General features: G+C 42.1%; 2 protein-coding genes across 8 annotated transcripts in view; one reads left to right on the forward strand and one right to left on the reverse strand.

Moving 5' to 3' along the window:
- Nucleotides 1–5,781, forward strand: part of LOC126986123 (neuronal acetylcholine receptor subunit alpha-7-like) — a 17,513-nt gene extending 11,732 nt beyond the window's left edge. Inside the window, exons 8-10 of one of the 5 annotated variants that reach the window (XR_007739296.1) lie at nucleotides 2,584–2,792; nucleotides 3,093–4,939; nucleotides 5,000–5,781. Coding sequence is in view for 2 of the 5 variants with exons in the window: in XM_050841905.1 (XP_050697862.1) it covers nucleotides 2,584–2,792; nucleotides 3,093–3,371 (488 nt within the window). In the remaining 3 variants the exon portion in view is untranslated. Of the gene's footprint in view, nucleotides 1–2,583; nucleotides 2,793–3,092 lie in introns of all 5 variants that reach the window. The other 4 variants (XR_007739298.1, XR_007739297.1, XM_050841905.1 and 1 more) reach the window with 4 other exon arrangements.
- A 1,267-nt stretch (nucleotides 5,782–7,048) lies between these two features.
- Nucleotides 7,049–16,168, reverse strand: LOC126986124 (nuclear cap-binding protein subunit 2-like). 3 transcript variants are annotated; one of them, XM_050841908.1, is made up of 6 exons: nucleotides 16,033–16,168; nucleotides 14,574–14,793; nucleotides 13,684–13,719; nucleotides 12,174–12,367; nucleotides 10,232–10,358; nucleotides 7,049–10,077 (listed from the first exon to the last, which is right to left on the reverse strand). In XM_050841908.1, exons 2-6 carry the CDS (start codon nucleotides 14,637–14,639, stop codon nucleotides 9,988–9,990), a joined length of 513 nt encoding a protein of 170 aa, XP_050697865.1. In that variant the 5' UTR covers nucleotides 14,640–14,793; nucleotides 16,033–16,168; the 3' UTR covers nucleotides 7,049–9,987. The 3 variants fall into 3 exon arrangements, with proteins under 3 accessions (XP_050697865.1, XP_050697864.1, XP_050697866.1); XM_050841907.1 differs by having other exon boundaries at nucleotides 13,684–13,722; nucleotides 16,033–16,167; XM_050841909.1 differs by lacking the exon at nucleotides 13,684–13,719.
- Nucleotides 16,169–16,362: the final 194 nt, after the last annotated feature.

The raw sequence follows: 16,362 nt of genomic DNA on the forward strand, positions 1-16,362 counted from the left end.
CACAGGATCATACTAATTACATCAATGTCAAGAGAGAGTGCGAAAGGAAAATCAGAAAACAGAAACGCGAATATGAGATGAAAATATCACTCGATGCTAAGAAAAATCCCAGGTTATTTATCAGTTACATAAGAAACAAAATAATATCGGCCCACTACTATTAAGTGGCAATACGATTAGTGATGATAAAGGCATGGCGTCGGTCCTAAATTCAACCTTTAGTAGCGTATTTACAAAAGAGAACATGACATCGATTCCAGCCCCAAAGAAAATTTTTCAAGGCCCTGAAGAACATAAGCTTGCACTGACCGAAATTGATATCAGCGAAGTGCGTGCGTACCTGCAGAGAATAGATCCAAATAAATCTCTGGGCCCCGATAATTTATTTCCTCGCGTGTTGAGAGAATGTAGTCAACAGCTAGAATTACTCATAACATTAATATTCAACAAGTCATTAGCACAGACCAGTGTGCCTCTCGAATGGAAAAAGGCCAATATGACCCCGATCTTTAAAAAAGGAGACAAAAAAACAAGCCAGTAATTATCATCCTATCAGCCTTACGTCTGTCCTAATTAAACTATTTGAAAAAATAATCAGGGATAAAATGATCACTTTCCTTGAAACAAATGATTTGATAACTGATAGTCAGCATGGATTTCGTAGTAATCGGTCTTGCCTTACCAACCTATTAACCTTTTTCAACGATGTTTTTACATGTTGGGACGCCCGAAGCCCATATGACGTAATTTACCTAGATTTTCAGAAAGCGTTTGATAAAGTTCCTCACATTAGGCTTATTTCAAAACTGCATTCCCACGGTATTAAAGATCATCTATGTGCGTGGATTCATGACTGGCTCACCGACAGAGAACAACGTGTAGTTCTTAATGGTGAAGCATCAGATTGGCAACCCGTCACCAGTGGCGTGCCCCAAGGTTTGGTCCTGGGGCCAACACTATTCATAATTTACGTGAACAACTTAGAAACTGATATCCTATCAAAAGTAGCCAAATTCGCCGACGACACCAAATTAGGAGGTACGGTAATGAACAGTCAAAGTTGCGAGAACATTCAATCAGACATAATAAGACTTGCCGACTGGAGCGAAAAATGGCAAATGAGTTTTAACGTAGATAAATGTAAAGTAATGCACATAGGTGAAAAAAATCTGAACTTTAAATATCAGATTCAAGGACATGAGCTCAGCGAAGTAAATATCAGATTCAAGGACATGAGCTCAGCGAAGTAAAACAAGAAAAAGATCTTGGTGTCATTATCAGTAACACTCTTAAAATGAGTGATCAATGTTCTGCAGCGAGTAAAAAAGCCAATATGATGTTGGGATTAATCTCAAGAAACTTTGATTATAAATCACCTGAACTTATGAAGAGATTATATTTAGCATTTGTAAGACCACACCTAGAATACGCCGTTCACTTCTGGTCACCGAACTTTATCAAAGATCAAGTTTTGCTAGAAAAGATACAGCGATGAGCAACCAAACAAATTCCAGCGTTCTGAAACTTGCCATATGATGAGCGTTTAAAGCGTTTAGATATGTTTTCCCTAAAAAAGCGAAGGATAAGAGGGGACTTAATTGAAGTGTTCAAAATCCTTAATGGATTCGACAACATTAACCCAGATAGTCTATTTCAGAGAGACACCAACACAAGAACACGCAGCAACGGTATGAAGTTAAAGGGAAATCGATGTAACACATTGGTGTACAGAAGTTTTTTCAATAACAGAGTCGTCGATCACTGGAATAGACTCCCACCGTCAGTAGTTAGAGCACAGAGTATCAATAGCTTTTAGTCTTCTTTGGATAAGTACTTCAGGGATATAAGATTATACTGACCCTTTTTCGCATATTTTCAGGCAGATTGCAGCAAGACCTCAACCTATATTCATATTATTCTCCCCCACAACCTAGAATGCAAGTAGCGAAAGTCAACAATAGAGTAAAGCAACAGTTAATGTCCGCATGACATGTGGAGTGAGGTGTGGGTGCAGTAAGGTGACAGGTTACTGGTCCTAGTTACTGGTTGCCTAGTACCGCCGGTAAAATGAGGATCAAGCCTCCACCTGTGCCCCTGAAACTACACCTCACCCATCGTGAGTATTAGGGGGGATTCTGGGGCTGCCCTGTGTAGGCCACTCGGCCTCTTCCAGCCTCCCTGTATTTCTATGTTCTTATGTTCTTATGTAATTAAGTCATTTTCCCCCACAGCTTAGGTTACCAGTAGTATAAGTTAAGGGTAGTAATTTCCTCATATTTCTCTGTTTACTGTAAAATTTCCATGTCCCTTTCTTCCTTAAAGGTACATGGTGTTCTCTTCTAACTATTTCCTGCCGGCACGTTGCCGGAGGGAGAGGTGGGTGGGGAGGAGCCTTCATCTTTTCTGTCCTGTCCTGCTACACGTAGCTTACTAGTAGTAGCGGTAGTAAACAGACACCCTTGCCATAGACCGATAGGTCTTTTGGTGTCTGTTCTTCCTATGTATTCCTATGTATTCCTCTTCCTCACCACCTCCTCCTCCTCTTCCTCCTTCTCACCTCCTCCTCCTCTTCCTCCCGTACAGTCCGATACTATGCTGGCACCATCATCCTGACCACACTCTCCCTGCTGTCCACACTCTTCGTCACCACCCGCGCCTGCTGCTGCTGCTGCTGTGGGGCCTCCTCCTCCTCCTCCTCCTCTTCCTCCTCCCTTGGCAAGACCCTGGTGAGCATCGTGGCCAATCCGTCGCAGCTAAGGACTGTCGTACCTCAGGCTAGGGCTCCGTCTGGGGTTAGTGTCGGATGTCGGTGTGATTGTAGTGTTTTTTTTGTTGTGTGTGTGTTGTTGATGTTGTGTGTGTGTGTGTGTGTGTGTGTGTGTGTGTGTGTGTGTGTGTGTGTTCCCCAATCAAACCCTTACTACCTAAACCAATCCTTCACACACACACACACACACACACACACACACACACACACACACACACACACACACACATAAATAAATAAAAAAAACAAAATAAATAAATAAAAAACTCCACCTCCCTCCCACACCACCACTAACTAATCCACCATCATCTCCACACTCCACCAGACCCCATACAACACACTGGAGAACGAACTTGCCGCGGAGGAGGACGAGGACGACCAGCGGCGACCACGGGCGGCCCAGCTCAACCAGGCGGACAACGGCTCATCTCGCACATCCCGCTACGCACGTTTACAGGCAGCGGATGGAGGAGAAGGAGGAGAAGGGAAGGTTGACGGAGTTACGCATCGACAGTTCCTCCAGGTCATCAATTTCCTCCTCATGACGTTGTTCTCGATCGCGTTTGTGGTGGATTACGTCGTGCTGCGGAATGTTACGCTCTAGGGCGCCTCGACGGATTGGCTACGTAATGGTAATGCTTGTGGATGACGGAACAGGTACGTAATGGTGGATGATAGTTATAAGGGGGAACGGAGTGGTATGGAAGTGTTCACGTAATGGTTCTGGATTGGCTATGTAATGGTGACGCTTGTGGATGATGGATTAGGTGTTGGTGCGCAATGCTTTTCTCAGCACCACAGCCATAAAAACATCCTTACAAATGACGTACAAGCGTAAGGCAAACAGAACGAGTCAGCAACATCAAGAGGGCTCAAGAAGCAAGATGGAGCGGGCAAGACTCTGAAAACTACCAAGAAAGCAGCGTACAAGGGAGCCCTGAGGCGGCCGGCGCTATGGGTCACTTATCACCCAGGCCTGCCCCAGCACAACCACTCTCCATACTACCAAGTTAACAAAGTATGTACAATCATATGTCAAAATTTTATGCCAATCAAATAAATACAAATGGTAACACAGGGATGAAATGGAAAAAAAGTCTTTAGGGGCCAATATCTTGAAAAGTAGTTTTTTACAAAATTGGTAAAAAGTCTGACTGACTTCAGTTTGGTATCAGTAAAAACTACGACTAAAAGACAATTTTTGCCCACTATAAAATTTTGGAAAATATCAAAAGAAAACAGGACACAGAGTGGAGAAAATTATGTGACAAAAAATTGTAATTTTTTTTTAAGACAAAATGAAAAATCAAAAATTTTCTAGCTGGGTAATGTAGATACGTAAACAAAGTTTCTTTGGTATTTTTTTCAAAGTGATTATCTGAAAATTAAAGTCTGTGAAACAAAAAAAAGAAAAGTACACTTTGTTTGAGTCTCTCCTAAACTTCACCTGAATTTAATGAAATTCACAGAATATCACACCTTTACACCTACACACAACACACTAAAACTTCAAAGCTATTGGACGAACCATATGCACGGGATGACCCCCGTAGCTGCCCCCCTTTGGGGTTGTGTATAGAGATAGAACACATGAAGGTTGTATTAGAGTAGCGAATGGTTTACGTATGGACAAAGTGAAGCATACGAAGGCCAGTTAGTATGTTACATGTATTCTTTTGAGGCATATTGTGTTGAGTCAAATACAGCATATACAGTATGTACCCGCTAATCCAGGAAGTCCATGGCCCTCTGTATTCAGGACTAAAGGACTCTTACTATATATACTGTGAGAATGTGTGTTTTTAAGTATTTAGAAAGGGTTTCACTAGGAGTAATGTTAGTGCATTTTATATGTATTCTTACGTATCAAACCGAGTGGTAAATCAGATGCTTCGAGAATGTGTTTGAAAGTATAAAGAAAGAAGGGTTTGACCAGGCGTAAACTCCAGTGCCTTTTACACACATTCTTACTTATTAAACCACATGTCGGATGTGTGAGAATGTGTTTATAAGTACGTATTTAGAAAGAAGGGTTTGCTAAGTAAGTCAGATGTGTAAGAATGTGTTTATAAGTATGTATTTAGAAAGAAGGGTTTGCTAAGTAAGTCAGATATGTGAGAATGTGTTTATAAGTGTATTAAGAAAGAAGGGTTTGCTAAGTAAGTCAGATGTGTAAGAATGTGTTTATAAGTATGTATTTAGAAAGAAGGGTTTGCTAAGTAAGTCAGATAGGTAAGAATGTGTTTATAAGTGTATTTAGAAAGAAGGGTTTGCTAAGTAAGTCAGATGTGTGAGAATGTGTTTATAAGTATGTATTTAGAAAGAAGGGTTTGCTAAGTAAGTCAGATGTGTAAGAATGTGTTTATAAGTACATATTTAGAAAGAATGGTTTGCTAAGTAAGTCAGATATGTAAGAATGTGTTTATAAGTGTATTTAGAAAGAATGGTTTGCTAAGTAAGTCAGATATGTAAGAATGTGTTTATAAGTGTATTTAGAAAGAAGGGTTTGCTAAGTAAGTCAGATGTGTAAGAATGTGTTTATAAGTGTATTTAGAAAGAAGGGTTTGCTAAGTAAGTCAGATGTGTAAGAATGTGTTTATAAGTGTATTTAGAAAGAAGAGTTTGACTAAGGGTAAAATCATAATGCAATCTATATACGTATTATCTTACATGTCAAGCCAAGCGATGGTGTATGTTTTGCGAGTACGGCTTTCACATAATGGGTAGATACGATGCATTTTACGTAATTCATATTCTTTTGTGCCGATCGACGTGCTTTGTCAAATGTACGCTGAGGGAATGTGATTGAAGCTACGATACATTCTACAAATATCTCTTTTTCGTGTTAATCCAAATGCTTCAAGAAATACATGCAGGGAGAGTCTATGTTTTGAAAGTAGGGGTTTGTTATGTTATGTTGTATTTTAATTATATCCTTTCATGTTAATCTATTTGGTTGTTGAATGGATATAGCTAAGGTTGTATATGTACTTAATAAAGAGTAAAGAATTGGAGTTACTGGGAGTGTATGTTACCTCTCCACTCTACTTGTCAACCACATTACTCCACTCCACTCAGACTCAACCAAACTTAACCTCTTCCACAAACCCCGTACCTCCTTCCACCACCTCCCAGACCCTCTCCACCCAACTCCACAATCCTTCCCCTCTCTACCACCTATCCACCCCACTCCACTCATACTCAACCCAACTTAACCTCTTCCACAAACCACATTCCTCCTTCCACCACCTCCCAGACCCTCTCCACCCAACTCCACAATCCTTCCCCTCTCTACCACCTATCCACCCCACTCCACTCAGACTCAACCGAACTTAACCTCTCCCACAAACCACATTCCTCCTTCCACCACCTCCCAGACCCTCTCCACCCAATTCCACAATCCTTCCCCTCTCTACCACCTATCCACCCCACTCCACTCAGACTCAACCCAACTTAACCTCTCCCACAAACCACATTCCTCCTTCCACCACCTCCCAGACCCTCTCCACTGCATAACTCCACCTCCTCCACAATCCTTTCCAAGCCATCTTAACCCTCTCTACCACCTATCCACCCTACTCCACTCAGACTCAACCAAACTTAGCCTCTCCACCAAACCACATTCCTCGTTCCACCACCTCCCAGACCCTCTCCACCGCATTACTCCACCCGACTTCACCCCCTCCACAATCCTTCCCAAGCCATCTCAATCCTCTGTACCACTTCTCCACCCCACTCCACTCAGACTCAACCCAACTTAACCTCTCCCACAAACCACATTCCTCCTTCCACCACCTCCCAGACCCTCTCCACCGCATTACTCCACCCGACTCCACAATCCTTCCCCTCTCTACCACCTACCAGTCACACCCTACTCCACTCAGACTTAACCTCTTCCACAAACCACATTCCTCCTTCCACCACCTCCCAGACCCTCTCCACTGCATTACTCCACCCGACTCCACCCCCTCCACAATCCTTCCCCTCTCTACCACCAATCACACCTTACTCCACTCGGACTCAACCCAACTTAACCTCTTCCACAAACCCCGTACCTTCTTCCACCACCTCCCAGACCCTCTCCACCGCATTACTCCACCCGATTCCACAATCCTTCCCAAGCTATCTTAACCCTCTCCACCACCTCTCACCCCCCACTTCACCTCTCCATAATTAATACCAACACCCCCCAAACCCTCTCCATAACATCCCTCCACCTCATTCCACCTCACTCCACCTGGTAACACAAGGAGGATGCTAATATGCGAAAAGAAGTGGATATATACTTTCATTTATTTTTTATTTTTACGTTTACATCAATATACCGTAACCTAGACACACACACACACACACACACACAGACACACATCAGAGTAGCCGAGACCTCATTGAAGTTATATGCACTTATACAATGACAAAAACAACAAAAACAATCTGAATTACCCCAATCATTAAGACACCGAAATACAAATAAATAAACAAATAAATAAGTAAATTAAGAAAAAAGGTAAATAAGTAAGTGAATAAGTAAGTAATTAAAAAGAAATGAGTTTGAGAAGAAGGAAGTCCATTTTGCATGACATATTAAACTAACAACACGTGACTTCTAAATACTTCCCGGAAAACCTCTTCAGAAACAGATTTAAACAGTGGATACTCTGACACACACACACACACACACACAGACACACACACACACGCCTTAAGGACCTACAGGCTCTCGTGTCACTGGGTTCGGCCGAGAGAATGACAATGAAACGGCGAGTGGGAGCGAAATGTATTGTATGATGGGGAGTCGAAAGCGTCGAGGCCGAGCAGCGACGACGGAACGAACATAAGCTCCGAGAGACGGGTTGGTGTGACGTTTTTTGTTGCGTTTCGATTTACTCTAAGGGTGTGTGACATTCTTAGGGTGCTTATAGAGAGTAGATGAATAGGAGGAATCATATGACAATCTAGGGTTGGCAATATGTAGAGTAAGAAAAAGAAAAAAATTGTAAAGCAGAAATAATTAAGAGTTTTGATATATTAGTTGAAAAGGAGAAATAATGTGACAGTCTATGGTTCAATATATGTAGAGTTAAGTAAAGAAAAAAAATGTAAAGCAGAAATAACAATATGACTTTTAATATATTAGTTGAAAAGGAGAAATAATATGACAGTCTATGGTTCAATACATGTAGAATAAGAAAAAAGAAAAACAATTGAAAAGCAGAAATGACAATATGACTTTTAATACAGCAGTTGAAAAGGAGAAATAATATGAGTCTACTGTTGGCAATATGTAGAATAAGACAAAGAAAAACAATTGAAAACCAGAAATGACAATATGACTTTTGATACAGCAGTTGAAAAGGAGGAATGATGTGACAGTCTATAGTTAGCAATATGTAGAATAAGACAAAGAAAAACAATTGAAAACCAGAAATGACAATATGACTTTTAATACAGCAGTTGAAAAGGAGAAATAATATGAGTATCGTTCAATATATGTAGAATAAGCTAAAGAAAAAGAATGATCAGAAAGTAGCGGGTGTGACATTCTTAGGGCGTATATATAGTAGTTAACATAGTAGCAGCGGGGATCATGTTTCTTAATGGCCCCTCCAAGCGAGAAAAATGAGAAAAAAATCACCTCTCACCAAACCATTTCATGATATGTATAAAAGCATTTGTGATCAGATTAGGTACCATCTATTTTGGGGGGCTTATATCATGGCACAAATTTGGCCCATCGCTGCTACACGGTTAATAAGTAGATATAATAACATGGCTGTGTATAATTGACAGAGTGCACAGTAAGTTAAAAAAATATATAAAAGTCGTGGTTATATCTAGAAAGTGTCAATGGAAGCAAAATGATTCCAAAATACGTGAGAGAAAATATACGAGTAGGTGAGAGTTGGACAAAATATCAGAATTGCCGGCAGAATAATGTCAGACAAGGACCAAATCTGTCAACTGCCTACAATACAACAGAGATAAAAAAATGCATAGTTAACTTGGCAGCTCGGATACAGTAATACAGAAAAAATACAGGAAAGAAAGAACGGAGGAATACGAGAAAATTATCATATTTGTCGACTGCCAAAAACAGAGATAAAAAATGCGTAGTTAACTTGGCAGCTCAGACACAAAAATACAGGAAAGAAAGAAAAAATAGAATACGAGAAAGTTATCATTTCTGTCGACTGCCAAAAACAGAGATAAAAAAATACAAGAAATACAAGAAAGAAAAAACAGAAGAATATGAGAAAATTATCATATCTGTTGACTGCCAAAAACAGAGATAAAAAAATACAAGAAATACAAGAAAGAAAAAACAGAAGAATACAAGAAAATTATCATATCTGTTGACTGCCAAAAACAGAGATAAAATATACAAGAAATACAAGAAAGAAAAAACGGAAGAATACGAGAAAATTATCATATCTGTCAACTGCCAAAAACAGAGATAAAAAATACAAGAAATACAAGAAAGAAAAAAACAGAAGAATACAAGAAAATGATCATATCTGTCGACTGCCAAAAACAGAGATAAAAAAATACAAGAAATACAAGAGAGAAAAAAACAGAAGAATACAAGAAAATTATCATATCTGTCGACTGCCGAAAATGACGAGCCGAAAACACAAACTAACAAGGAATTTAGCGGTGATAGGTTACAATGTCAGCGCGTTAGGTTACTATATCGTCACCCTCATAAAATAATCCCCTAAGTCATTTTCAGCGATTTCCAGGTTTTTGTCAACATCAATTTTTCAACATGTGATGCCCATTTTTGTACAGTTGCCTTCGTCATTCAGGGTTTGAGTGTTCTAGAATTGGCCTTTTCGTTTCTGCCTAAATAACCCAAATGAGATGATGAGTTCTTTTCTGATTCCCTGACAAGTAGAAAATAATGAGTGAGGTGGTTTGTTTACGAAGGTGACGATATATAGTTCCACTGTCGTCTAAGGGTTAATGTGTTTATGGACCTGGATTAGTGGAGTTCCTATTTTCCGACTAACTGATAACAATGGATTTTCACGGCACTGACAAAATGAGGCAACAAATTGAAAAGACTCCACTGATAATCACCTACTTCACAACCTCTTCCTTCTCCTACTCCTCCTTCATCACCACCTCAACAGCACACGTCTCTCTCGGCATACCTCCGCCCCCGCTACGACACACAGCGAGGGCTCACTTCCGCCGCCACCGCTGCCACACACACTTGATTACGTAAGCTTCGGGAGCATCTTCTGCTGTACGATCTTGCCGTAACCACCTCTGCCGCTGTCGTAGTCCGTCCTGTACTCATCACGCACCTGGAAATGAGTGTGGAGGTGAGGTGAGGAAGGGGTGACATGGTAAGGGAAGGGATATGAGTGTGGCAGTGAGGTGAGGATGGGGTGACATGGTAAGGGAAGGGACATGTTGCACTATTTGGTTCTTTCATTCACCACCACCACCATTACGCACCTGCCCTCCACTCTTCCCCCTCCCGTACTGCCGTCCTTCGATAAAGCCAGCGTCCCAGTCCGTACGTACGATGCGGTCGTCTAGTCGGGTCCCGTTGATGAAGCGCATGCACATCTCCGCGTCTTCTCTGTTTGGGGGAGAGAGAGTGAGAGTGAGGTTAGGTTAGTAAGTTGTGTTTTCTCTCTTTTCTTTTTACTAGTATAGGGAGAGAGAGAGTGAGGTTAGGTTAGTAAGTTGTGTTTTCTCTCTTTTCTTTTTACTAGTATAGGGAGAGAGAGTGAGTGAGGTTAGGTTAGGTTAGGTTAGTAAGTTGTGTTTTCTTTCTTTTCTTTTTACTAGTATAGGGAGAGTGAGTGAGGTTAGGTTAGGTTAGGTTAGTAAGTTGTGTTTTCTTTCTTTTCTTTTTACTAGTATAGGGAGAGAGTGAGTGAGGTTAGGTTAGGTTAGGTTAGTAAGTTGTGTTTTCTCTCTTTTCTCTTCTTATTACTAGTACAGTCGTCCCTCAAATAGTATGGTTTCCAATAGTATGGTTTCGGTTTTATACGAATTGTCATGGAAGATTTTTTTTAGGATTTTTAAATTTCCCGCTTGTCGCACCAAGTAGCCATGGCACGAGTGGCAACACTGTTCCACCAAAACACCTGCTGAAAGCACCCCAATGCGTTCAGAAAGATGTTCACCTTGCAGAAGAATTCAGATTTAGGATAAGTTACGTTTTGGGATAAGTTACGTTGCGGTAGTGAGAGCATACCACGTGAATGAGAGCAGTGTTCGCTGTATCTATCATAGTGTAAAAGAAATTCTTGCCGCAGTAACTGCCAGTGCTGCAAGAGTGGAGATAAAGGCCGTCCTTTTACTAAGCCTCGTCGTTGCTACGGTAACGGCGTCTCACTCGCAGCAAAATGGCGTACGCTGATCTTCCTGGCGACGTTTAACATGCATTACTAGCTGTCCTGGCTGACGAACTCCTTACAACAGAAGATGAAAAGGAAGCTGCAGTGGTTATGGTGGCACAGAGAGGTGAAATGCAATGGAAACACTTATATGTGTTTGTTTGGGCCGCCATATTTGGCGATGACGTCATCACAGCATGAAGGCTCTCCACCTCTCAAAGCCGGGAGCCAGCGGATGTGCCGAGTTGGCAACTTGTGCTGCCGCGTCACGCGTTTGAGAGCACTCATGATGCTCCAAGAGTCCCGATTCCCTCTCAAATGCAGCCCAGGAGTGTTTCAAGGGGGGAACTAATTTTATACGGATTTTCGAATAGTACGGTGGTCCTGGGTCCCTAACCCCCGTACTACTTGAGGGACGACTGTATATCTTCCTCTTCATTTATTACTCTTTTCCATTTCCACCACATTACTCCACCCCTCCACAATCTTTTCCAAACCATCTTATTCCTCTCCACATTACTCCACCCTTGCACAATCCTTCCCAAACCATCTTAACCCTCTCCGCATGATTCCACTTCACTCCACCCTTGCACAATCCTTCCCAAACCCTCTTAACCCTCTCCGCATGATTCCACTTCACTCCACCCTTACACAATCCTTCCCAAACCCTCTTAACCCTCTCCGCATGATTCCACTTCACTCCACCCTTACACAATCCTTCCCAAACCATCTTAACCCTTTCCGCATGATTCCACTTCACTCCACCCTTACAAAATCCCTCTCAAACCATCTTATTCCTCTCCACATGATTCCACCTCACTCCACACCTTTCTCAAGAACCCCAAATCTTCTCCAATCACTTATAATCATTCTAAACCCCACACAAATCCTCTCCACAGTATCACTCCGCCTCCTTCCACCCATTCCACAATCCTTCCAACTTAACCCTCTTCACTACATAACTCCACCAAACTCCACCCATATTTTACCTCTCCTCAAAACCCTGTACCTTCTTCCACCCTAATCCACCACACTCCACCCCTCCGCACCTGGTAAAGTACTCCACGAAGCAGAACCCGCACGGCGTCTTCTTAAACTTGTCTAGCCCCATGACGATCTTCTTGACGTCGCCGGCGCGGCCAAACAACTCGTACAGCTGCTCCTCCGTGGTGTAGAAGGACAGGTTCCCGACGTACAGCGTGGATGTCAGCCGCAGCATACGTTCCTGGTCCGACCGGGATCCCTGCGGTGGGTGGCGGCGAGGGGGGAGAGAGAGAGGACGGATGAGGAAGTGGGAACGTTGCCGAGTCTGTGGTTGTAATTTTTCTTTTTTTTTTATTATTATTTGTTGTATGCAAGATCCCGGTAGGTCTATACAAGGCAGCTCCTGTAATCCTAACCCCACCTTACCTCACTATCCATGACTTTATCCAACCTCTTCTTGAATGTATCTATGGTATTGGCACCCACAACATGACTGCCAAGCCTGTTCCATTCATCCACCACTCTATTGGGGAACCATTTCTTGCCTATGTCTTTGTTGAATCTGAATTTGTCTAACTTAAAACCATTGCTACGTGTCCTACCTGGCTCTTTTACTACCAAAACCCTATTGACATCCCCTTTATTAAAGCCCTTCATCCATTTATAGACTTCGATAAGGTCTCCTCGCAAATTTCGCCCGTCTAGAGAGTGTAGATTTAAATGCTTAAGTCTATCCTTATAAGGCAAGTTTCTCACCCCTTGAATCATCTTTGTCATCCTTCTCTGTATAGATTCTAACATCTTGATATCCATTCTATAGTAGGGGGACCAGAACTGAACTGCATAATCGAGATGAGGTCTAACTAGTGCTAAGTAAAGTTTGAGGATGACTTCAGCTTACACTCCTCGAGATGAAACCCAGTACCCTGTTTGCACGATTTTTAGCCTGAATGCACTGGGCCTTGGATGGAGGTCAGCGCTCACTAAGACTCCCAAGTCCCTCTCACGCCCAGACCTGCTCAGAGGAGTGTCATTTAAGGAGTAATTGTGTGAGGGGTTATTCCTCCCTACACTCAGAATACCACACTTCCTGAAATTGAATTCAATCTGCCACTTCCCCGCCCAATCATATAGTCTGCCAAGGTAACTATTTCTATGTGTTAGAGGAGTATTGAATTAAGGGTTATTAGGAGAGAGAGAGAGAGAGAGAGAGAGAGAGAGAGAGAGAGAGAGAGAGAGAGAGAGAGAGAGAGAATGGAAAAAATATAATTGAGAGGAAGAGAGAAAGAAAGAATTAATTAACAAAAGAGGGAAATAAAGGAAAAAGTAGAAATAATTAACAAGAAACAAAGAGGAGGAGGAGGAGGAGAGAGGGAGCGAGAGACACACTAGGTAAAAGGTTGGAGATCGGGGATAATATTAAGTATCAGTGGCCGTTGCGTCTCCCTCCGCTGCCTGGTGTGGGCCGAGCCGACCCGAGCCAAGTGATAATAATAATAAGCCAAATACAAACCTTTTACTAGAGACTCCCTTACTCTCCCCCCCCTGCCCTCACCCCCTTACACAGACCCTCACCTTGTAGTGTTGGTCCCGGTACGAGCTGAGGTCAGTCTTCTGAAGTACACGCCCATCAATAATAATAATAGTAGTAACAAGAATCAAGAATAATAGTAATAATAATAATAATGACAATAAGGATTATATACTCAACATAAAACATCTAGAAAATACAGCATGTAGACTGTTTGTGCAGAGTATGCGGTTATTATGGTCAAGATTGGTTACAGTAATGCGTCCATGTCTTGCTTCCTGCCCTACCAAGTGATCTTCTTTTGCATTAGCTACCTTCAAACATCCTGGAAAAGCAAAGCAAAGAGTGTAGTGTGAAAAGAGCCAAGAAATGTTTGTGCTAACCCACACAGCTGCAGGCAGCAGCCAAAATCTGCAGCTCACCACTGCTAAATTACAATAGGAGTGTTTGCACTCTTACCTACAGGGGGGCTTTGCCCCCTCTCAACCCTTTGTATGGTTACTAAATGTCAGGTGAATATATATGTAACTTCCTAACAGGGGGATTTTGCCCCTCTCAACCCCCCCTGTGTTTCCAAGTTTCATTGCACTGGGTTACTCAGGCTTCCACGGCCTCATCAGTTCACACACAACTTTCTTGGTTATTTCCACCCTTGTGTTCATCCCTACACTCTTTCTACACTGAATGATATCATGGGAGGTTTGAAGGTTAGGAGAAAGTGAAAATTACAACAGAAGAGTATTTGGTAGGGCAGGAAGTGAGTTGTAGACACAGCACTATAAACAATCTTCACTGTAATAACAGTGAACTCAGGACAAACAACCCACTATACTGCACACTCCTTGACTCCCCCTCCTGTAGCATGCACCTACCCCTTACAACCCCTCAGTAAGAGCCCCCCTTAACCTCTCCAGCCCCCCCCAGCCCCCATTACCTTGAAGTGCTGGTCCCTGTACGAGCTGAGTTCAATGCTCGGAGTGTTGGCCCCCATGACGGACATCTTGCCGGCACAAACTTATAAGTATAACGCTGGATGAGACGGTATTAGAGTTGACCTGACCTCCACGCTCTGCCCTCAGCACCAAGGCGGCCCCAGCGGTGACCCGTGACCTCTGTGACCTCTCTGCCCTCTGCTGGTGGTTAGGAATGACTGCCTGTGGGAGTTTAAAGTATTGGTGTGGTTTTATTTCCATTATACATTACTGTACTTACGTATACATCTGCTATACATTATTTGCAGTAGTAGCAGCATAGGCCTTTACTTTTCCTCGAATTCAATTTTTTTTAATAATTCATATACTTAATTTTTTATTTATTTATTTATTTATTTATTCTTTTGTCCTTGAGCTGCCTCCTTATCTGAAAAGATCTTACAAAGCTGACTTAACCTAACCTTAACCTGACCTGACTCCTTGCTGTGAATATGCGATGTGCTAGACAGCACTCACAAGCTTTTTATGTCAATATTTTTATGTTTAACTTTCCAAAAGCTATAGGTGATTAGAAACATAAAGAAAAGCCGGGTGGAAAAGTTCAAAGAAAGCCTCGATACTCTCCTGAAGGTAGTGCCAGATGAGCCACCAGGGCCCGGCCACACTGCAAATGGCCGGGCAACAACACACTCCTTACGGTAATTGTGGAGATTGACTCCGTGCCTCCAAAATACTATATTCCACCTCCATATTATAGTTAAGGAATGAAATACATGTCATCAACCAAAATATGAAGGCACAAGTACTTAAAAGTAAAGAAAAGGCCTAACCCCCTTCCCCTAAGGATCTTGGGGGACCTGTGGGAAATTGGGGGGTGCTGGGTGGGGAGGATATTTAAACTACTCCCGAACTTTACATAACCTAACCTCTAACGGGGGAGGGCGAAGCACCCTTTGACCCCACTCCTAACCAGGGGGAATGCAGCCCCCTGGAAACCCCCACATGTATGATGCGCCGGGAAACCTAAAGAAGTACAAGTGTGTGAGACCTTGGGAAGATTATTATCCTCGTGGGGGCGATATCGGAGGCGCGTAGTGAACCTCCATATTTACCAGACGCGGACCTCCAGACGTCACTAAGTAAACTACACACGATCAGGTTGTCCTTAATTTCCTCCTTTCTACGGATATATTAAACCCGATTTTCTCCCTTATAATCTTTGTTGTAGACCTAATTGTTGGTTTAGGATGCGTGATATAGGTTTAATCAGTTATATATAATGTCCTGAGGGAGGTTAAATCCGTCCCTTCAGGAAGGAAATAGAAAATTAAGAAAATGCTGTGAACGTTTCTCCCTCATCTTGACAGCCACGCGCTACTTAAACCCAATTTTCTCCCTTCTATCCTTTACCTTAGGCCTATTTTGAGGGTTTAAATAAAAGACAAAGGTTTATTGTCTTACCTAGTGTCCTCTAAGGTAGGTTTAATCGCTCCCTTGAGGAAAAATAAAGAAAAAAAAAGGAGACACTCTGCTATGGCGTCTTCTTCTTCCTCTTCTTCTTGTTTACGTCGCTTCGGGCCCGTTCTGGAGCATTCGATTTCGGTCTGACCTTATTTTGACTTATTTTGGCTTTATTTAGGCCTATTTTACTTGCTGATTTACTTATTTATTTACTTTACTTTCTTGATTATTTGTTTACTTGATTTTTTTTTTTGTATTTCGGTCGAGTTTTTTCCTTATTTTAACTTATTTTAGCTTTATTTAGGCCTATTTTATTTGCTCATTTACTCA

Source organism: Eriocheir sinensis, chromosome 61 (assembly GCF_024679095.1).
Source record: "Eriocheir sinensis breed Jianghai 21 chromosome 61, ASM2467909v1, whole genome shotgun sequence".
NCBI classification, from domain to species: Eukaryota; Metazoa; Arthropoda; class Malacostraca; order Decapoda; family Varunidae; genus Eriocheir; species Eriocheir sinensis.